Source organism: Paralichthys olivaceus, chromosome 19 (assembly GCF_024713975.1).
Source record: "Paralichthys olivaceus isolate ysfri-2021 chromosome 19, ASM2471397v2, whole genome shotgun sequence".
In the NCBI taxonomy this organism is placed as follows: domain Eukaryota; kingdom Metazoa; phylum Chordata; class Actinopteri; order Pleuronectiformes; family Paralichthyidae; genus Paralichthys; species Paralichthys olivaceus.
Genome location: NC_091111.1, coordinates 13,223,401 through 13,247,271, shown reverse-complemented (window position 1 = coordinate 13,247,271; position 23,871 = coordinate 13,223,401). Strand labels below are relative to the sequence as shown.

The window sequence follows — 23,871 nt, the reverse complement described above, 5'->3', positions numbered from 1 at the left end:
AATGTGTTTGTTGTTTGTCCGGAGTGTCACTGAGTCCATGTGTGAGTCTGGAGATCTGAGCTGAGCTGAGCTGCGGTCTGGGTTCTGTTCTCTTACTGCAGAACAAGTCCAAACATTACTCAGCAGAAAACTGGGTGCGCACATGGAGCGTGAGCTCTGCAGCACGATGCGCACAGAGGATTTATGATGGAGGAGGAGGAGGAGGAGGAGGGAGGAGAGGAGGAGGAGGAGGAGGAGGAGGCAGGTATGTTTGCAAACACACAGGTAAACTGGCTCATGTGTAGAGACGCATAAAGTTACGCAGTGGTGTGTGTGAGAGAGGTGACATTGCGTTCCTGTGCCGGGAGGCGTGTATGTGTCTGTGGCGGGGGATGGAGTGAGAGGAGTCGGTACCTTGCAGTCGAGCCCGCCGCCTCCCTCCTCCCGGAGCACCTCCAGCTCCGCGCTCAGCTCCCCTCCGGAGGCTGCAGCTGACGCATCCTCCTCCTGGCTCTTCCCTTCCCGCTGCACTGAGCTCTCTGCTCCCATGGCGAACACCGGTGATGAAGGAGGCCCTGTCTGTGGGTACTTTGGCTCTGGATTGAAAGAAATGAACCGAGCCTCCGGCTGCGACCAGGACGGAGAGAGAAGTGCGTGTAACTGGAGAGGAGGAGAGTATCCGAGACGCGTCCGGCTGGCTGTGCGGTGTAGGCTGCTCCGCCCCGGGGTGACCTGGATGTGGAGTGATGAAGAGTGAGGAGGACCAGCAAACTCTTACAGGACACCCCCCTCCTCCTCCTCCTCCTCCTCCATCACCACCTCCTCCCCTCAGAATCAAATAGGGCTCCGCCTTGCAGCATCACAGACTAATGGAGGAAAGACATGCAGCATCTGAAAGACACACAACACGCACACAACACAAACACAGATCTTATAATGTGATTATTGTTCATCCGCCCCAAACAGGAAGAAGGTTAGTTCTGCTCAAAGAGATTAGAGATGTAAGAAAAACTCACTGACACATCAGAGTGAATCCTGCACACATCAAACTTACAAAAGGAACTTTTAAATCTAAACGTGTTGGTCACATGATGGGAGAAAAAGATGATATAGAAATACTACTTGTACACACAGAGACATTCAAATACTAATGTGGACTTCATACTTAAGGATATTGACTTTTCCCCACCCAATTGTAGTAAAACTGTGTAATATATAAAACATATTTCATCACTAAAACATCTTCCTCTCTCTTTTTATTCTCCCTTGTTTCTGGCTGAGAAGGTAACAGCTGCTTTTACATGCAAATAAACGTTTGTCGTAATGTGCTGACACGTTTTCAGCCATGTTTCTTTCTGGTTTGTGTAAAAACACAGTTCAACATGAAAATCATTCAAATTTATTATGAGTTTAACGATAAACGCAGCTTCATTGTTTGTCTGGTTTGATGTTTTCATGGTTTATTAGTTGAAAAATCCAGTTTTGATTCCCCGATCGAATCCCTCTGACATATCCTACGTACAGTTCTACTTGTCGGCCCTGATGTGTCCAGCAGCTCTGCCTCTCTCATGCGGAGATGATGTTCAGGTTTAAACGTTAATTGCAGGTCGGGCCATGTATTTTGTTTGGAATTTTAGAACGTGCAAATTACAGCCCGAGCTCTCAAAGCCAAGTTCACACAGGCCTATGGACGATGGAGGGTCGCTGCAGCAAAACCTAAACACAGTATACAACATCACAAACAAACACTTCGAACAGAGAAATACTCAAATATAGCACATATAAGTATTTTATTGAGAAAAAGACTCAATAGATGGGAAATAAACTGAGGATATAACTTGCAGCAATACATATGTATGGAACTAACACACTTATGCAGTAATTTGAGCCATCGTTTCAATATAAACTGATAAACTGATCAGTGCAGCTTTAAGTCACAAAAACAAGACTTCTTTGACACTTAAAGGGATAGTTCACCTAAAAATGAAAAATTACTCATTATCTACTCCCCACTAGGCCGACTGGGGGTGGTGTTTGAGTCCACAAAACACTTTTGGAGTTCCAGGGGTAAACAGCGTTGCAGCCAAATCCAATACAATTGAAGTAAATGGTGACCGATTCTTCAGAAGTAAAAAAAAAACTCCTAATGCCTCATTTAAAATGTGTTTCGAGTCTTAAATCTCATGTTTTGACCTCGTAAAATAACGTTGACTGACTCGACCTGCACGTTACTGCTGTGAGTTTCAGTTTCTTAATAGTTTCTTGTTATATTTTAAAGGTCAGGATTAAGACCAGAAAGTTTGGCTAATTTCTCAGAAATTCTTGGGACATGACTTGCCCTCAAAAACCTGTCTGGATAGACCTGGATGTGTGGACTGAAGACTAAAACTCATCTGCTATAGGATAAAGTCTACAAAGAACAATGCAAACATTCAGTTCATAACATTGTTGGCCACAGGAACCAGTGATGCAAAACTACAGAAAGTTACCGTCATGTGTGTTGTCACGCTGTACGGCCTCAGAGCTCCTCCATCCACAGTGCTGATTAAAATCAAATTAAAGAAATCATAACGTTATCAAATCAAAGTAACCACAGACACATGATGAGCTAATGGAAAACTCTGGCGGAATCAATCAGTCTACGTGTAATACAAAGAGCTTTTTGTCCTTTTTCTTCTTTGTTGGTGTAATAATCAGTTCATCGATCTTTTGGGGGATTCTGGTAATTTGGGACTTTTTTTTTTTTAACAATGTTGACTTCTTTGACTTATTCCAATATCGGTTTTACACACTAGATCAACATGTTATATCTTTCTGTAACCCTAAGATGTTTTCTAACCACACAGATAAAAGAATGGAGATATACTCAGAGGAGACAGGAAAATGCTTTTTGAGTTTTTTGTGCCACAAACCTGTAATCTAGGAGACTTGTATTTGTCACTCCTGAAATATTTAAATTCTTTTCATCTTAAACAACATCCTCAAAAACATGTCACCCCCAAAGTATTATGGTCTGTCTTGTCTCTTTAAAACACATGATGACATTCCAGCTTGCATGGTAGCACAAACAGAGCCACAACTCTGAGCCTCTTCAATTATTTCCACAGGAATGTAATTCAGTTTTATCTGTTTTGATAAAATCAGAGTTCATGAAGCAGCTGAACTACAGAGTTCTACTGAATGAAAGGAGTCGAGACGTATCTGTTAATAGTTATTTGTATAGAAGGGATAGAGCAAAGATAAGACACTGTTTGACAGAATCTCAGAAACATATGCCCTCGAGCTGAACTACTAACATTTCTACAGCACACGAGAAAAGCTGGAACTGTGGATATGGTTGTAGCTCCACATCATGAACTGAGTTGTTTTCAATTATATTATAATATTTGATTAATGCAAACATTTCAGGACATTAATGCCTTAATATGATGCATAATGTCCATCGTGACAGGAAAAGCTAATATTTAACATTTTGAAAATGACGCAAACAGAATGTCCAAATCCTCATTAATAAAATGTGTCATCACGTTTGTGGCACATAATGATCTGAGGCTCGTAAAGCAACATATTGATAATTCTTGTCACAGAAAATCAAATCACAGAATAATTCGACACATGTGCGGCCACAAGACAGAGCGAAGCGAGACAAGTAAACCTCATTACACATGTGCAGCACATGCAGATAAGTGATCAATGACCTTCAGAGTGGCAGATCCATCAGTGGCGGTGCTGATGTCATCTGATAGACGAGGGGGATGGAGGAGGAGAGTTAGACGGGGGAGGGAGATTTACCGCTTATCTAATGAGGTAAGAGCAAATTAAAAGGCACGGCGCATGTTTCAACACAACCAACTACAGGGGGAGATCAGGAACAACCATCTAAACAAGACATATTTGTGTGTGTGTGTGTATATATATATACACACACACACACACATCTTTAAATGTGACAACCAAATGTTGTGAAATGCAGTCTTTCACACAGGCAGTGTGAAGTGAAGAATGTGGCCCCGAGGCTCCAAGTCTGAGTGAAGGCACCGTGCAGACAGATACTTTGTCACAAGCAGCAAATTGAGGCTTAAGCTCCAAAAACAAGATGGGAGAAAAAAAAAGGAAGGCATATATACAATTTTGCATAATTGGGATAATTCATGGGACCAAACGTGACAGGATGCAAACGTAAGGGGAGAGACGCAGCAGGAGAAACTCTCCACGGCCTTCAGGTGGGGGGGTGGAGCAGCAGGCAGAGGCAGGATGTAACATGGGGATCTCCACATTTCAGCACGTCTGACATCAGCTATAATAAAGCCATGGTGCAAGAAGTTTGTAAGTAATCAGATTAACAAGAAGCAAAATGAAACAGGGTGAATCGAGTGCAGAAACATCCGAGACGTTCTCCAGGAGTTTAAACCCACACCGGCGTCTCCAGGGACCTGTCCTTGGTACTGAAATTAGCCGCTCTATTAAATATGAGAGCTAAAAGATGAGAGCTCAAACGAGCGGAGCGTTCACCACCGCGAGGCAGAGGCTCAACACAAACAACTCCAACGTGACGAAACAGGGAATTTTCCAGCGCGTTACAAAGCAATAACGAAGCCCCCACCACCTCAACACCATGTCTTCAAATCTGTCATCAGCTCAAAACAAGAGGGTTCAGTCTCTGTCTCACACACACACACAAACACACACACACACACACACACACGTGATGCCATTGGAGCACTGCTGTACAAATGAGAGCATTCCTGCCGCCCTGACTGTAGTGATAAGTGCCAGATCCTGCCTGGCGAACACAGGGAATAACAGACTGAGCAGGTGTGGAATGCCGGCTATGACAGGCACACACATGTACATGGGCTCCATGTTGCAAACACAAACACCTCATAATGACAGGTGATACACCCGGGGGTGCTGCCTGGGCCCCCCCCGCAATCATTGACATGTGGGAGCAAAGAGGAACTGGGAAGTAAAACACAAGACAATGATGAAAAATGTAAAAGTTGTGATGTGGAGAGAAAGGTTTCTATTTTTATCAGGAGACAAGAAGAAGACAGTTTCAAAACAACAGCTGAACAAGTCAAACGCTGGGTGCAAGAACACACGAACACTTTGGAGTGAATACAAGGTTTATTTAAAAGGCACATTTCATCACTGAGAACCAAAATGTTTAACACACAACCGTCTATAAGAAGAATAATGAATATGGATTCAAATCTAATATTCGATTTAGGCTACAACAAAACGTATGACAGTTACGGGGGCATTTCATGTTATTACAAATTCTTTAAATCATGAATGCACAAGTCAGGACACAGATTCTGGATTTGGTAATAGACAAACAAACTAGCTTGTCTTGCAACAGCAGCGATACATTCATTAGTTTGCATGTAAACCAGCCACCACCTGCGTGTGAGCAACTCAGAGAGGTGGGGAAGATGAGTATGTTGTACTCAAATGTAAAATTCCCACAGTCGCCTACTGCAGATGAGGCACACCTCGCTTGAAATTAAGGAAACCCCCACAAATATCATAACATATTAAAACATTTTAATGAAATAAAGAAGAGAAAAACAGGAACTGTGTTATTTTACATAGGAAATGGCATCTATTAAACGAGTGGGGTTATTTTTTAGCTCCTCTGCTGCACAGTTTCCTGGAGTAAACACTGAAATGTGACACATTACAGGCACTTTCAGGCTGGATATATTTCATCACATAAAATAGTACACTTGAAAATATCGTAAACCCGGCTTAAAACAAGGAGTGCAACATTTTCACGTAGGTAGTACAGCAGCTCAAGATTCAGGAAACTAGAGTATTGACGTAAATAAGAAGTAAATATCATAAAAGGCTTTTTGTGCGGACTTCAGCAACTTAGTTAATAAATACACAAAAGCTTAAGATGCACATAACATCTGACGGACCACAGCAAGACATTTGAGTCGCTTTTTTTTTTTTCCACAAAAGAATAATACAAAAACATTTTCAAAATGGTTTGAAGATTTTAGTAACTTTTCCATACGGAGACAATCTTTGGCTCATCACTCAAAAGTGCAAATAAAGCATGAGTCTGTAATCTGCGTTTTTGTTTTTGTTGGTTTTCTTTAGAACATGTAAAGTGAACGTTTGGGAAGCGCAATAAAAACCTGTCAGACGTGCGCTGGATGGATGAATTTTACGATGCACACATGGAGCTGAAGATCTTTAAAGCAGCAGAGAGCCTGTGCTGATGAACCGTGCGCGAGGGTGTGCAGCCTCACAGACTGGAGGCCTGGCACCGGGCGAATGTAGTAAACTGTAAATAAAGCCTCATGTAACAGGTTATATAAACATTAACTACTTGTAAATGATCTCTAATGCCAGCTCTGAGAGATGACCGGAATGGTGGAATATCTTTTATTGATGTGTATTTGATAATACTTATATGGTTATCTTTAACTGGAGCGTGCTCAGAAGAGCCCAGTGATCTCCTCTGTGACCGGGTCCAGGTCGATGTCGTAGAAACAGGGTCGGGTTGGCAGGCCGGGCATCGTGCTCATCTGAGGACAAAGAAGAAAAGCAGCAGGTGAAAACTTTTGTTGGTGGACAGAGGGAACGAAAATGGAAAAGACTGAAGATGCTTGAATTCAAGCTGTAATGCTTTGCCCTGTAAAAGTGCTCAGGCTCTATTTTAACAATCAAAGTGGATCGTCTGGCAAATGTGAAAAGGGTGTCACCGAATTTTGACAGTGGAAATAAAATGCACAAGGAAAACTCCACCTTTAAAAAGTCTTCAGATTATTACAATAAATATTCAAAGACATTTTCATATGTGCAGCATTTAAACTGTATATTTGAATAACTGATATAAATCAAAACACAAAGGAAGAGAGAAGGAAAACCAGCATTGCAATATACATGATTATTATTTTTATATCAGTACTGAAAGACAAACTCACCTTATACTGAACTTACTTTTCACACAGAGACAATTGTAATGAAGTAGTCTGTAACAATGCTAAATGAATGAACTGGGAGTCTTTAAAACAGGAGTTTCATAACAGTCAGTGTCAGTGACAATGGTGCTTCATAAGAAGGTAAGATCACAATCTATATAATAACAGCAGCTCATATGGAAGGCTTCACCACAACACAGCTGTTATACACCATGCAGACGAGAATCCATTAAGATCTGGGATCTAAATCTGGTAAATGAGACAGAATAGGATCAACGTGCACAGACTCAATGACTATAATCTGGACTCGTGTAACTCCAGAGAGACAGACAGACGATCAACGTGTTGACAACCTCCACTTAAGCGGTGATGAATTCAGCTGCCGACAGTGGCTGCTTTGTTCTCACTGACATCACAATATGGATGCTTACAGAGATGAGACTAAATGAAGGAGTCATAGTGGTGATAGAAGCTACCGTAACCATGGATCAAGATCAGTGGTCGGAGATAAGAGGCAATGCTCAGGGATTTTTAACAATCACACTTTTAATTTGTTAAATATGTAGAAATAGGAATCTGCGTTTTATATATGAAAAGGTGAAAGAATTAAAAATGTAAATGATATAAATGTTACTCGCTGCACAAGTCAGTTACATAACTGGAACTCAATATAAGTTTTAATAGCAGGGGGATCATGAGACTTTGGTTCTGTCCACTGCTACAGTGTGAGTGTGAGTGTGTGTGTGTGTGTGTGTGTGTGTGTGTGTGTGTGTGTTTGAGATAATGTGGGAACCCTGTCACAATAGCCAGCTGATAGACGCTCCTGTCCGTGTGAGAGCTGAGGAGTTTTTGCAGACATTGATTCACAGTGAACAAAAACAAACATCTGACAGGGGGAATTCTCCCTAATGAAATTTGTGACATGAGCATGAGAAAGTATGTGAATGGACACTCACAAGTACAGTCAACAACAGCTTCACAGGCCACATGTTGACAGCATTTGCTACGAGGAACGCGGTAACTGAAGGTTTTTGTCACGTGTCAGAGGAAACTTACCGCAAATATACAAATCTCTCAGTCGGTAAAAGTGTACATGCTCTCTGCATTTGATCAAAAGCAACTGTGTGACTCATAAAACACTTTGCTCCGTCAGATCGTCCAGTCTGAGCTGAAAAACTAAGTCATGGAGCTCATTAGGCATTCTTTGCATGCCTCCTTCCTTCTGACCCAGGGCCAGTTTTATGGACCCATTAGTGGAAACGAGACAGGAGTAAGTGACCGGACAATTTCCTGTCTGCGGAAACGTAACTGTGCGAGTAAATGAAGGGACAGAGCAGAGAGTACGTGCTTACACAACCTGACAGAGCAGAGGCTATCTGCTATCGGCTCATTGTGAGATGTCAGCTGTGACTGTCGTTACGTGACGCTGTTCTGACCACGTCCGTCAATAAGCTTCAACCACAGATGAGTCAGAGTGAGTGGATTTACAGGACGTCAGCATTACTGCATCACTCTGTATTCTCATGGAACTAAAATATCTGACTATCTATAAATTGAATGGGCTTTTATAGACATATATAGACAAGCTACTGACCAGACAAACAGGAAATAACCCATCTTGTTTTGAAACAAATATATTATGAATATATTCTAACTTTGTTCTCACAACTCATAATGTATAGAAAATTCAGTTGTTATGATAATTTTGTTATTTATTAATTGTTAAATTGACTGTGGTTGTTAGAGCTTCACTGTGCGGAGTGATGTAAGTGCAGTTTCAAAGTTATCTACAAATTTGAATGGAGTGTATATATATATATATATAGATAGATAGATAGATAGATAGATAGATAGATAGATATCGTACTTTTCTTATCAACCATACAAAGTCCTTTAAAGTACAAGTTGCATTCACCCATTCATATACACATTCATACAGCTCTTCTACGTGCGGCACTTGATCTATCACTGTCGACAAGGGACAACTTGGGGTCAAGTATAAAACCACCGACCTTCTGGTTAGTGGATGACTCTCTCTAAATCCTGAGCCTACAGTGTGAGCAGGATATAACAAACAGTGTTAAAGCCAATCACAGTCCAATATAGATTTTGGAAAAGTCATGTCCAGCAGTTAAATAAAAAAATAAAAAAAACAACAACAAGAAAAACATGTTGGATGTATTCTAAAGAATTTTTTTCAAACACGACCTGAGTCAATATTTTAATATTTCAAGTCTCTGCAGGTGTCCATGTTCTTGCAGTGATCTGAGATGTCTGAAGACTGTGAAGACAATCTATCAAACTTTTTAAAGCAACAGAAGATGCACTGTTCTGCCCGTCCTGCTCCTCTCGAGCCTGAGAACAAGTTGGCAATCGCAAAAACACGTAACACTCTGTGCCTAAAGTTGGAAACTCCACTCTGCCAAATAAGTCCTCGCATTATACCCAAACACAATGTGCCTTTGTCAGGGGAAACCCCGGAGGGGACGATGGAGCTGGATTTCTAACCCCCTCTGATTTTATTGGAGAAAAGTCTCCTTCAACAATCAGGACAATTGCTAAAGAGGATTGTGGAGATTATGAAACAGAATTCACGAGCAAACACTTCTGCCATTTAGGATTATTGAGCCGTTGGAGGGAGGGGAATGAAGGTGTTACCGAAGTGTGAACTTTAAATTACATTAAATCAAGTGGACTGTCATCAGTGGATAAATTGTTGGGAGACAGGAAAGGTGGAGCTGCAGTGAAGAGACTCACCTGCGAGAGCACCATGAACATACCGGTGAAAACTAGAAGGGTACTCAGCAATAATTCAGTAGCAATGTGCCTCCACCAAGGCCCAACAGACCCATGATGAAAAAGTTTTTAAATTTACTTATTTAGATATGGACTTTAATTTGAAACTACACCAAATCACACAAACAGTCCCCTAAATATGTTTTTTTCCATCAACTTCCACGATTTATTCTCAAAGTAATCAATGAAAATGTAAAAAAATGTCTGACTATGTTAAAAATAAAAACTCCTGGCTCTGCCACATGATCCGGACCAGCACCAAAATTGAATGGGTTCTTCCGCGGGCCGTGTCTGACACTTTTGAGCAGTCCTGCTAATTAGAAGAAAACTTCTTGACCGAGGTGACAACAGAAAATGGTGAGAGTGAACCGTGCTCAGTGCAACTTCAAGGTGATGCATGTCAAATGAAAACATATTAATGAAATGTAAGGATTAGGATGCGGTAGAGACGGGAGCGTTATTTCTCGATGGACTATAAAATAAATGAGGCTCTACTTTCATCTTGAGCGTGTTTTCTTTCACACATACAATCAGTCCTGTAACTAATTCAGATCTTGCTAAACATTAACCAGTTTAGACCATGGTGAATGTCCAGGGAGCTTTTTTAATGAATCTGAACTGGTTGGTTGCAGTTTGCTCTGGCGGGATATGAACTCTACAGAGATGTATTGTTCTGCCTGCGACCCCTCCCTCACATATCTGAAGAGTGACATCAGCCCCTTCCTGATTCTTTACCCTGCAAAGACCCTTAACCCTCCAACGCCCCCCCCCCCCCCCCCCCCGCCCCAATACTGACGCCCCTCATCGCCTCAGGAGTTTTACTGGTGAGATCTTTCTGCTTCTTCAGACTAAACTGTGACCTGAGGGTCTGTTACCAGTTATAATCCAATGAAATAACAATGTTCCCCACGGTCAGAGAGAATAGAAGTACACTATAAACACAAACAAGTCTAAAAGTACTAGATAAAAAAAACAAGAGATTATCATTAAAATATAATTTCCTCAGTTTTGATAACGTCTTATTTTACTCCAATGTCTGAAATTATTCATAATCTTGCCCCCCCCCCCTGTGAGAAGATACCTGTCCTATTATATTGTTATTATTTTGAAGTATGATGCTGAGGTTTTCCGCCCATATTCCATTGGGTTTATCTTCTTTTGTTCTGCCTGAAATTTAATCGTTGAGCTATTCTAAAAATTGTCTGGCTGCAGATAGAAAAACAGAGGCCCACCTGGACACAGGGTGGGACTGGACTCTCTCTATCTTAAAAATTCAATCAGTGGATCAGTCTGGCAGACAGGGGCTAAGCCAAAGAGTTCAAAGAACTATTTGGAGACTCCCTTTGGGTTATGAGTCACAGTTCAAGGGTCATCAACGTGCTAGTGGCTCCGCGGGCCACTGCAGATCAAAGACATGGCGGGATGCTGGACAGACGCCACTCCAAGACGCAGCCAAGCCTTCCCAGCATGCCCGGCGTTTGACACCTATGCCTCGGCCTATCAAAGCCCATCCCCCAGGGCACACTGGTGAAACAGCGGGATGCAAAAAATGCTCAGGAAGCCGCTTCCTTCCTGTCCAGCCCTTCATCAACTGAGAGGTTCCAGCAAATCAGCTCTAACCAGCTCAGTGATCTGGTGTCCGGAAAAGCAGCGGACCAACAATGTAAATTCTCTTCAGAGATAAAGATTCAGCGATGACTTACTATCGTCCTGAGTTCAAATGTAAACTTGACTAAAAAAGGAGAATTCAGCTTCAACATTTAATACCACAGAGGAACGAGGCAGTGCAGATTGGGCTGTACAGTAACTTTAATAGTACAACTCAACTTGAGTGATCAAAGTGAGCAGCAGGAGATTTCAGTGCTGGAGCTGGAAGTTAAAGGAACAAGGTGAAGGAAGGGCGCTGGCCTGTTAAATTAGATTCAGTGTCTTGGGCAGTAAATAGTCATTTGGAGTTTTGACCCCTGGTCACCAAAATGAAACCAAATGTTTGAACTATGATACGACGAAGTTAGCCTTAGCCAGCTGTTTCTGTTGTTTCTGACCACGTACCGTTCCCACGAGTGGATAGATGAAGCCGGCCCCGACGCTGGCACGAACATCTCTGATTGGCAAAACAAATCCTGTGGGTGCACCCTTCTTGTCAGGCATGTGGGACAGGGACAGGTGGGTCTTGGCCATGCAGATGGGCAATGCACCGTAGCCCTGGTTGGAGAGAATAGAAAGCGTGATGCGTGTGGGAGAGAAAGGGACACACAAAGAGAGAAAGGAGATGAGCTACATGACGTCTGTGTGAAGCCACTTTTACAGCTTTATACACACAAGCTTGTTATCCTCTTAATGGCAAAATAGCCGGATCTCAGGCTTATGTCTGAGCAGCAGCATTGATCTCACCTGTTGATTGTAGTAATCAATCTTGGCTTCAGCTGCTGGAGAAAGCTCGATATCGTCCGCTCCGTACACTCTCTGGGCGATTGTTCTGATCTTCTCTGCTATCGGCATCTAAGTGAAAGTGGTTAAAACCCATCAGCATTCAAGTCAAAGAGAATAACTCCTACAAATGTCTCTCTAGTGCTTAGACAAAAAGGCAAAAAGGTAAGAATCTTTTCATCTGCTTCAAACTGTACGAACACTCAGATCTCTAAACCATTAAGGTCCAATTATTTTACACCCAGATTCGTAGTTTATTTTCTTAGAAATTGACAATTATAAAAGTTACTCCCTTTAACCAGATAAGCACTAAAAACAAAAAAATGTGCCTCAGTGAAAACATGACCTCCTTGACAGAGGTAGTAATTAACTAATTTCTTTAACTGCATTAATTAAATCAGTCCTGGACCTATTGTACTCCAATTGTTGGGACTCGTGGTATCCAGGCACATGCACACCGCACATAAGCGCACACAAAGGCACACACAAAGACACACACAAACACATGTCAGAGTAACAGAATAAGTTAATTTAAGTCACAACTTCCCAAACTCACTAACTCAAACCAGCTGATGTTTTTTTTATTCAAACAGTCTCTGGCTTTGCTCCTTGAGATACCATCATCATTTACTGCAAACAGAAAGTACCTGGCACAGGAAAAGGATCAGGGATAATGACGGCTGCCTGTCACACAACTTAAAATAAAGACAAACAGGATGATGTGTGTTTCATTACAGGGCTCTCACCTCTCTGTTGTACAGGAACTGGAAGTTGCTGGGTCTGCTGGCAGCTTCATTCACAGCCTGGGCCAGCTCCAAAGACCCTCGCCCACCCTGCGCCCAGTGGTGACATGGCACGGCATCAGACGCGCCGCACTCTTTCGCAATCTGACACACGAGGTCAATTTCTGCCTGAGTGTCTGTCCTGATGGATCACCACGGGAAATGTGAGCAGTGGCCATGACAACAAAGTACGTATTTAAAGGTCAAAATGAATAGATGGTGAATCACATTAATACTGCTAAGTCTAATGAATGAGTTAATAACTGCATGTTTCTCACTTGAAGACGTTGAGCGCCACCACGACCGGCACCCCAAACAGATGTGCGATCTGGATCTGCTTTCTGAGATTGCTATGGCAACCGCCTGCGACCAGACTCAGATTCTGGAAATACAGTCGAAGGTCAAATGTGAAGTCTGCATGATTATAAGTCAATTTAAAAGATCCATAAAAAGTACTATTACTGGCTCCACACCAAAAATATCAAGCACCATGATAAAACAGATGATTCATGTAGCTTCAGGGTTTCTCCCATTTAATAACTTACAGCAAGATTGATGTAGGTTAAGATAAAGTGTGTGTGTCTTCTCTCAAGATTTCTGTCACATCTCTACTGCCCAGATATAATAATCCTCTCAAAATGAATACAAGTTCCATGTATGTTGAACACATACAACATCAAAAATCCTCAGTGTCGTGAATGAGATCAAACTCCAGCACAAAAAGGCAAAAATGAAGCCTTTTGCTTCCCCTGCCCAGGACAGAGATATTTTTTGATGGGCATGACAGGAAATCTGCACTTCCTGTGAAAGCTTAGTTTAAATGGCCTCATTTCCTTCTCACCCATTTAGCTGGAGTTATCCAAACTAATAGCAGTTAAATCAGAATATATGTCAATCAACTTGTTAGCAGAAATTATGTACTTTTTTTAATATATATATATATATATATTGTTTGTTATATAGTGTTAGTATTAGGAGTCATTATACTTGGTGTGATTATGTATTACAGGATAGAATATGACTGTGGTAGTACTGCAGTTTGAGTATTTTTTCAGTAATCCTCATGTTGTATGCAAGTACGTTCAGAACTCAAGTTACTCCCAAGAACATCAACAGCCTATTCTTTCAGCTACTCTATGTTTGAACACAATAATGCAATCTTGCACTGTGTGTGTGTGTGTGTGTGTGTGTGTGTGTGTGTGTGGGGGTGCAGCCGCAGGCTCAGAGCAGTAAGGCAATACAGATCCCATAAATTCATTTCCCTGGCTCTGTTTTCCCTCAGTACTTCTGGTTCTCGTTACAGGCCTCACAATTAACTTATGCTCGTACGGCTTCATTATTTACTCAGCTGAACCTGCCTGAGAAACCAGTCATCCTATCCAAATATGGACACACACACACATCATAAGAATCCCACCTCCACTCTGCTTAAGCCCACATATCCGGAAACCACATAACCACATGCAAAGGGTCTATTTGTGCTTTTAATCGAATGACTGCTCGTGGTCCTGTTAATGGGCGATGGACTGTATCTATGCATTTGTGTAGGGGATTCGATGTCGGTGAGATCACAGCTGGAGGCTTGTAGCAGATAAATATTCTTTCACTGCATCACACACAGAATCAAACAAAAATACTTAGTTATTCCACACAGTTATGTGCACACTCGCTTATGTTTATTTATAAAGCTCATACCTCATCAATGTACTCTTTAGGGAGAGGTGCACCCGCTGACACCTGAAAACACACAAACACGTCAAACATTGACACACTTCAGTATTCTATATGTACAATTTTCCATATTGTTTTATTCTTTTGCATTTATTTACTTGCCTTGGTCCTAACTTTCCATGAATAAGCCAGCGATTACTGCTGTCGTGTTGACTGAAATCAATGTCCAAGACTAATATTATACCAAGAAATCCTAAGTAGATTTTCATAATTATTTTAATTACGTGAATGTGGGTCAAGCAAATGGTTTTTTTTGCAAAAAATGGCAAATTTCAAAACAAAACTGGGACACCAAGATTTATAACACTGATAACTCTATCGGTTCTGATTATTATTATTGTTAATTGATAATTTTAACATATAGGCTTGCAGTAAAGTCATAGAACTTCTGCTGGTTTCTCTCTCCTCACTCTCCTCAAGTGTTGTGTTTAATATTGTACACTCTCAACATTCCTCTTTAAAAGTGCCTTTAGATTATGTCTGTTGTGATTTGGCATCATACAAATAAAATAGAAATAAATTCAGCAATTTGTAAGGTTTTCCATGTTTTATTCTTTTGGATACTTTATCCACGTTTTCATGGTTTAGTCCTACTCGCTGAAAAACTAATGACAAACAGCAGAATGGCTATTATTTAATCATCCCTAAAAAGCCATGAAACCTTGCCGTGTGTAGAGAGCAACCCTGTATACTTCCAATGGATATGCACAGAGATAACTTTCAGAGATAACATAAACTGGTTATTCGATTTCTATTGAGTTTCAGCTCCTTAAAAACACAGCAGGTATTTTTTTTCCTGACCTTTACATACATGTTACGGTTCAGGAGGGGTGACTGCGTCAACAACATGTATCACATGTGAGTTTAATGGCTGATTCCTTAATTCTAATACATCAGAGATAATGTCAGTGTCCATGTAATTACACGTGAGGACGGAATTATAGGAACATGGCATTAAAATATACACAAGAACGAGAGGTGGCTGTTAAAGTTGTATTTATCTCTCACGTTTTTGACATTGCCTGCAACAATTAATCATCTAAATCCCCCCCAACTATTTGGATAAGTCAAAATTTGATTTCAGCTCTTGAAATGTGAGCACTTCCTGGTTTGTCTGCTCCTCTAACGACAGTACAGTTAATATATCTTTGTAGTGAAAACAAGACATTAGAGGAGGCCATCTTGGAGATTGGTAAACAGAAATCGTCATGTCAAAATAATCAACAGAGCAATCGATAGTCGTAATAATGGTTAACTGCAGTCCTCGTGTTCACTACAGTGTATCAAGTTAACAGGGATGTGTTCACTTACATTAGGGCCGCCTCCGTGCATCTTCAGTGCTCGGACGGTTGCAACCAGCACCACCACATCAGGCCTCAAACCTGACGCTCGACATTTGATGTTGAAGAATTTCTCCATCCCGATATCTGCTCCGAAACCAGCTTCAGTCACTATAAGGACACAAACGACATGTGTCCACACAGATTACACAACACATTCAGAAATCTATAATAAGAGTACTGCCGTCTTTCTACTTGTAGATTCTCCACCGCTTTAATTTATGTTGATCTTAATGTTTGCTTTAATAAAATCAGAATACGACTTCATACACATGTGGGCTCAGTTCATGGACCTCGTGGGAATAAGAGATGTGAGTCATGGGCTCAGTGTGAGGGCTCTCACAGCCACAGAGGGCCTCAGATACAGACAGACCCACACACAGGCTTCTTGAACTGGCTCCAAACAAAGCAAATAGTCAACCTGCAGTGACGGCCTTGTTAAGATACAACTTCCTGTTACTGTTGTTATGTGTGTGGCACCATTGTGCTGCAACACTCGCTACTGTTTCAGAGATTTGTTTCACACTTAAGGGTATGTAGTGACTATACAGCCGAATGGGGGGGGGGTGGGAAATGTGATCGGGACGCATGACTGGAGACAAGTTAATATGACGAATTATGTGCATGTCATTTACATGAGTGCAGAGATTTTACAGTATTTTCCCATTTTATCTGAAACAGTTAAGCTGTCATTGCTCAGGGAATGATTTTAGTCGGTTCCTTTGAGATAGAAAATCAATTTTGTTTTTGATTATCAATAAAAAAAAAAAATCTAATTAACTCAGATTTTATTGGATAAATTGTTCGCAAATACATTCACTAATAAGAGCTGTGAGGTAGAAAGAGACAGGGAATGGAAAAGATAAAAGAAAGATAAAGAGCTCAAATTAAATTTGAAAGATGAAGAAGAGGAACAACTAGTGTGGGACTCCCAGAAACCCTGTGGCTGCACCTTCGCTGCTGCACAAAGAGCTGTTCACCTGCTTATTCTAAGTTTAGTGAAGCTCATGCGCTGAACCTCAAACTGGAGGATCAGTTGTGAACACGCTGTTGTCATGACGTCTCGCTGATGTGTCCCAGCTGCCACTGCTACAGAGCGCTGGTCAACTGGTTATTCAAACATTATCTTGAGCCACAGACAGACGGAGATTTATGAAACGAGTAGATCAGAACGAAGATAGATGACAATTAGTGATATTAGCATTGCTAGTATTGATAACAAACTTACATCTATGGGTTCGCACGTTTGCTCTTTTATTGTTTTTCTCTCCAGAATATTTTAAAATCTCAACATTCCTTTGTAAGGTACCTTAAAACCTGCAGGCATGAAACTCAACCATATGTTTGGTCACTTTAGTATTTCTGGATATTTCCCTCAATTGTGTGACCTCCCACAAAGTGAAGTAACACCTCAGATACATCAGAGCAAATCAAATTCAGGGAGAAAAGAATGAAAACAAAAAGAGACGGCTAATGAGAAACAACAGCAAATACGACGAGCCCCCTCCACGTTACACCTGTGACCCCAGAGGATGTCATAAGGAAACACTCGCAGGCTTCCTGTTCTGTGCGACAACCTTGAACAGGCCAGAGAGCGAGAGGGGAAAAAAAGGTCGATGTTGTTGTGAGCGCGGCCACAGAGAGAGAGAGAGAGAGCTGGGTGATGTCGGAGCAGTGGTATCGGCACCCTGGCCAATAAAAACACTGGAAAATAGTCTATGTCAACACCATCATCTACTTCCTTTCAAACATTTTCCATAATAAACTGTGCTGTGAGGGGCTAGAAATAATAATTATTGTTATTATTGATTGGCTGTTTTCTCAATGGAAAACAGGAATATTCCGTTCACAATATAAATATTAATTGTTTGTTGCATTAATAAATTTTGGATCTACTAATAATTGCAGTATTATACTTCTGAGGTCATCATGATTTAATGAGACTTTGCCGTGTGGGAAATTTCACAATAAGAGTGTTTCAGAGGGTTATTTGTGTTCAATACTCCAGACTGTTAACCATACAGGAATCCATCACATCTGGCACGATTAAATTCACCCCCCCCCCCCCTCCGAAACACAACATTTCTCCATTTTAAGAGCAGATTCCAAAGTGACTTGAAAAACCATCACTGTAATACTGAGCATGATGAAGCACAGGCCCTGAGTATTTTCATACGCTGCCTCGCTGAGTTCACTAAGAGTTCATGTTCTGGCTTTGCCACATGAGACGAAGGCTTTGAGATAATTAAACTGAACCGTATATTAACTCAAGACATTGTGGTGTGGGTGTATAAAGATGTCAAAAGAAAGATTCCGGTTTATTAAAGCGTGGATGTCATGTGTGTAGTTTTTGGTTTTCACTATCACATCCATTTATATAATAACATAAAACTCAAGTCAACGATCGACACGAGATCTGGGAAATGCTATGAAATGCCAACATTGGGTGTTTGCTGGTCTTGTGCCTGTTAGCAAGTAGTGTACAGTTTATCTGAAAACAGCAGCCTGTAGAGAACAAGACTAATGAGACCTGTGAGAGTGAACAAAAACAGTAATAAAGCTGCAAGCAGTAAAACCAAAGAGATTCTACCCACAGCTGAGGGGACCTGCAGTGGTCAGATAAGGCGTTTTACATTTACACCATCATTTGTAGACAGAGTATATGAAGAAAACTAATTCTGAGCTTTCCAGAATAATAATGGTAAATGAGAATAAAGCCATAATATTATTAGAATAAAGAAAAAAAAATTCTCAGGATTTAAGCTCCAAGGAGAATCTGTGTTTCATTCCATCTGGATCCAAAATCAAAGAAGTTTGAATAATCTAGTGAAACTGTTGGGTGTTGTTGTCCGATAACTTCAAGTCATTCTGCACGAAATTCAGTAATAACTTCTACTTGTTGATGAAACATCATTTAAAAAAACAGATTGTGTTTGCTGTTTAGTTGTTATTGTTTTTAGTGATTCCAGTGCGAGGGAGGTGATGTTTGTAGCATCAGGGGAAAGAGCTGAGGGCAGGCTGTGGGAAAGTGAAGGGGTGAGGGGGGGGTCCATGCATCCCAGCTGCTTAGGGAGTAAAAGGGGGGAGTTTGAGTTCCTGGCATACCTGAGAGTCAGGTAACAAACACACAGACGAGGGACAGAGGGAGGGAGTCAGATGGACAGATGGAAAACAAGTGGGGTGGAGGTTTAGAAAGCACCTACGAGCCTCCATGCTCACAGATGACAGCTTGTCTTAATGTTACCCTTCTCCATTCTCAAAAAAAGCATGTTTCAAATACACATAAATACAAGTCTCGAGGAAAATAGCACGTACATCAAATGCACCACAAGCCTCACAAACTTGTGCACGCCTGCATTCCAAACATATTTCTATTGGCAAAGTCAATAAGAGGGTGGGAGAGCAGCGTGATGGATGGACAGATAAAAGTGGAAATACTCAAGTATGCTTTGACATTGAGGGGATTAGTGTGGTTTACTCTAAAGCATTCCAGGCACACTTAAGATTATCAATCTGCTTCCTTCCTCTCTCTTGTGTTTTTTAATGAAATCTCTCCTGCGGTTTCCTCCAAAGTTACGCAGGAGCAGGACACCAGAGCGTCACGGTGGACGACCACAAGCAGGTAGAAACGAGCCAGAACCAGAAGTAAGACAAATGTAGGCTAAAGGTCACCAAGCAGAGGAACAAGCAGAAATTCACGACTGGAGTAAAATGTATATTATCGTTGAATGTGCTCAGGAAGCTTAAATCCCTCCACATCTGGGACTTGACAGTTAACATCTTGTTGTCTGTCATTGCCAAGAAAGTTTTGAGGTTGTGCATCTGCCTTTGCTCGTGTGTGTGTGTGATCTGTATGCACAGGCGGAGTGTTCTTACCCACAAAGCCGTCCTGTCCGACCAGCTTCAAAGCCAGCTTGTCTGCCAACACCGAGGAGTTGCCATGGGCGATGTTGGCAAAAGGCCCGGCGTGGACAAACACTGGAGTACCCTGCAAACAGACAAGGGGCACACAAACATACAGGAGGAGTTGAGAAAACAGTGTCGCCCACAGCAACTTCCTGGACCAAGTTTAAATCAGGGCTAACCAGCTCTTTCATACTAAATTCAACATCTTTCAGTCAAATGTCCCGGATAAATATTTACGTGTGGATGCACTTTGGCTGGTACTGTGTTTGTCTAAACAGTAGGCACAAGTGAAGAGGTACTCGACTGGCACGCCAGCCCGACTGTGGGCCAGGCTTCCTTCCCCCCGCTGATTTGGATTACTCCCTAAAGACTGAATACACAAACTACAAGAGCACTTCAAGTGCACGTTTCTGTACATTACTGGAACTCAATAAATTTCAGTTGATATCTACAAAGATTTAAGAAGACAAACACAACCGGGAGACATTGGAAAATGTAATACATGTAATAAAGATGCCATATGCACAGATGTAAATAGAAGTTTGACAGTTTCAATGTTCACTCCTGGGCAGGTGTAACAGAGACTTTCTGCCATAATGCTTAATTCAATTTCACAACAAATGAAACAGCATTGGTGGAAATAGTTTCTGTAATAGAACCAGAGAGGCAGAATTATGCTCAGTTATAGGTACATTATGTGTCCGTATTTAGAAGTATGGAGGTAAAACTGTTGGCGACTTTGACTTCAATCATAATGTCCCACTCGAGACAGATGCTAATTATTGCAATAACAGAAATGGGCAACATTTACACAATTTACATAAGGAAACAGATGTTAGGATGCATAACACAAAAAGATTTGTGTGAGAATATACATGAAGAACATATGGCCTAGTATAGATTTTGTCTTTTTAACTTTATTATGATAGACACAGTGAAGGAGAGACAGGAAACGCGGTGAGAGAGGGAAGGGGAGAGATTATTTACGCAGTTAATGGTCTGGAAGTCGAACCGGGGACCTGCTGCTCAAGGAGTAAGCGCTCCCTAACCATTCAGTTGTCAGGTCGCAACAACTGTATGTGATGGTACTTTTCCGCCAAACTGTTTCTGCTGCTCAGACTCACGGCTGCTGTTATCTAATGGGCAGCAGATCTGTTCTAAAGAGGTTTGCAGGGAACACTGCTCCAACTGTGAATTATTCAAAGATATTTTTGCAGGGTGCATCCAGCGTACATGAGGCAAAGCATCAAAGAACACGGTCTCAGAGGGAAGATTTACTCTTCAAGGTCACAATCCTTGTGCTGGAATTCATGACGGACTATAAAAAGGGGAGATTACTGAGAAAACTGGACAAGATGAAAAACGGTGGATAACCGACTGACCCATTATTACATTGCCTGCAAATTCCTTGAGAATGAGGAAAAAGGAAGGATGGGAAGGCCTTTCACGATTTTCTAAGCTTTTGTTTGCATACCTCTCCCTCCGCCTGCATAAACAACCCCCCCCCTTGGGGGAGTAAATCAACCATTTAACAAGGCCCTGACAAATGCTGCCACTAGTCTATTTGTCTATGCAAATAGCTGTACAGACTACAGCAGCATCAAACTCCATGACGAAGAAGTAAAAGGAAAAGGAGGTGAGGACAAAACAGTTTGATGACAAAAACTCCCATTCATGAAGTTTTTTTCTCTATTCCTCTCGAAAGACAACGCACGTCATGCATTGCGTGGATTTCCATGTGTGTTAGCAACGACTGAACTGTACCTCGACCCCGCTCACACTTTTCACACTTTCCACATCTGTGAGAGAAAACGATTCAGGAAATAAATGAGCGACAGCAGGGTGATGACAGTGGAAATAAACGAGAAGTCTAACGTATCACCTCGTGGTTTAGCGGACAAGCGGATTGTATGATGAGTAGGAAGGGAGATGAACAATAACAGGAAGATTCACTATATCCTCTTCCTGTGGATCACTTGTACTGTCCCCGACGGCTGCAGCAGAGAACCACGCTAATAAAATATTCCCAGCAGATTTTTTAGAGAGCTGGAAAAGCCTGAAGTCACAGGATAGACTATCAAGGCTTTACTCGCCTGCCTTCATTCTGTGGAACTCCACGTAGACAGGATGCTTGAAAAATGCACAGAACAACCGTAGACAGGGAGTGGGTTCAGAAAGTACCGCTTTTCGTCATGTGCTTTGTCTCCTGCCTCATCTGAAAGATCACAGGAATGTATACTCTCACAGACAAACACACAACGTCTGCATCGCGTCTGTCTGTATTCAACACACACACACACAATCCCCAAACAAAGAGGGCATGAAGAGAACAGGCGGTCACGCTCAACAGAAAATTCTCATGGAGCTCTTGAGGCCTCGCTCGGTTCCCGATACCAGCTCCCTGACCAAAATCACAGGAAACCCACACAGGAAACAGTTTCACACAACAGCACTGCAGCGCTTCCTCCGAAAAAACAAAGTAACCAAATCTCTGCTGAATGCTGCACCCCCCCATGAAAACACCCGATGGGACAGTGTGTGTTTATGTTGCCCGCACGATCACGCCATGTAATCATGCTTTCTGTTCGAAACCAACAAGGAGAAAACAAACAAAAAATAGCTCGACAATAACAAAAGAAAGACAAAGCTGTTATCAGAGGCTCGACTGCAAACATCGTGTGTAGCATAAACTTTAACGACAACTGTCAATTTCTACGTAGAGTGAAAGAAAAGCTTTATCCAAGACCATTTTTACCATTTACACAAATTCTACAGATAAATGTCCAATTTGGTTAATTTGATTAACGTGATTCTGTATGAATCATTTGGTTCATACAATATCAAAATGAGAAGCAGATGCTGTGAGAGGCAGAGTTATGGTTTAAGTCGTCACACTCAGGACAGTTGTGTGAGTGTGGACTGCGTGGCCTCCACTGAGAGCTCCACCTGCCCTCTACTAAACTACTATTAAGATAAAGAGCCTTGGGAGGAAAAGGTCAATCTATCATCCTTTCTTAAAAGCGCTCACTGGAGCACTCTCCTCTTTTTTCTTCCTCTGACAGCAGAGGTAGGTTTAGTGCACGCTCTCCCTCTCCCCACGGACCATCAACCTATTTCTTCAACGAGATATTCATCAGAAGACGCTACGTTGAGCCAGATAATGACTATTTAAGTGGGGTTATGTGTCTCACCTCAAGGGTCTGCATCAGGGTGGGCTTGATGGCATCTTTCATTAACACCGCCAGTGCTCCGCTCACACCCTGACAGGGAGGAAGGAAGAAATATAAGAGACGAGAAAGGGTTATTGGGATTCAGATTCAATTTTTTACCTCAATGATACAAAAAACTTACATAAAGAAACAGTTCTAGACACAGTTCTACACCATATTCCCACTGGGTCTGGCTCTGCAGGTGTGGTAATGTTTTTGCATCCTGACTAACCGGACTAATGTAACTTTAGAGGGGATCCTCCTGTGCGGCTCTGAAACAACACGGTCAGGCTGCAGCTTTCTGTTGTAAACCACAGCCAGCTGAGCCCATAGATCTGGATCTGGTGAGGGGTGTGAAAAAGCCTGGCTAACATCTTAATCACAGGTTACACCTAGACGACACATTGTTTTGAAAGGGGGAAGTGGTGCTGTAGTGAGTTCGGGGCAAAAGTGGGAAATGAGGACATTTTTAAGTGAAAAGTCTGACAGAAAACAGCAGAGAGTGGAGAGTTCATTTGTACACGTCACCACAGTGTGTCTGAATCCCTGCCTGTGTCCCCAAGATGAGAAATAAATGTATCCAGAGAAATGCTGCAGGTCATACATTATAATGAAGTTTCCTGTATTTGCAGCACTGTTAATTAAACTGCATCTGTTTATCTAGTGTTTCTTTCTAATAAATGTAAATTGCATTTTGTCAAAAAAGTTGAAGATGTTTTCCTTCACTTTGTTTCTTAAATTTCCTCGGGATCAATAAAGTATC

The 23,871-nt window shown here is 41.7% G+C and overlaps 2 protein-coding genes across 2 annotated transcripts in view; both read right to left on the bottom strand.

The window, feature by feature from the left end:
• akap12b (A kinase (PRKA) anchor protein 12b) overlaps positions 1-745 on the bottom strand; it is a 40,273-nt gene extending 39,528 nt beyond the window's left edge. The window contains exon 1 of the mRNA XM_020097568.2: positions 394-745. Within this exon, the coding sequence (XP_019953127.2) occupies positions 394-528 (135 nt within the window). The 5' untranslated portion in view covers positions 529-745. The remainder of the gene's footprint in view (positions 1-393) is intronic.
• A 4,342-nt stretch (positions 746-5,087) lies between these two features.
• The window catches only part of mthfd1l (methylenetetrahydrofolate dehydrogenase (NADP+ dependent) 1 like), a 32,060-nt gene continuing 13,276 nt past the window's right edge, over positions 5,088-23,871 (bottom strand). Inside the window, exons 19-27 of the mRNA XM_020097663.2 lie at positions 23,091-23,159; positions 19,870-19,981; positions 15,965-16,104; positions 14,618-14,659; positions 13,201-13,304; positions 12,887-13,064; positions 12,105-12,212; positions 11,763-11,915; positions 5,088-6,518 (exon numbers count right to left, since the gene is read on the bottom strand). Coding sequence (XP_019953222.2) covers positions 6,429-6,518; positions 11,763-11,915; positions 12,105-12,212; positions 12,887-13,064; positions 13,201-13,304; positions 14,618-14,659; positions 15,965-16,104; positions 19,870-19,981; positions 23,091-23,159 — 996 coding nt within the window. The 3' untranslated portion in view covers positions 5,088-6,428. The remainder of the gene's footprint in view (positions 6,519-11,762; positions 11,916-12,104; positions 12,213-12,886; positions 13,065-13,200; positions 13,305-14,617; positions 14,660-15,964; positions 16,105-19,869; positions 19,982-23,090; positions 23,160-23,871) is intronic.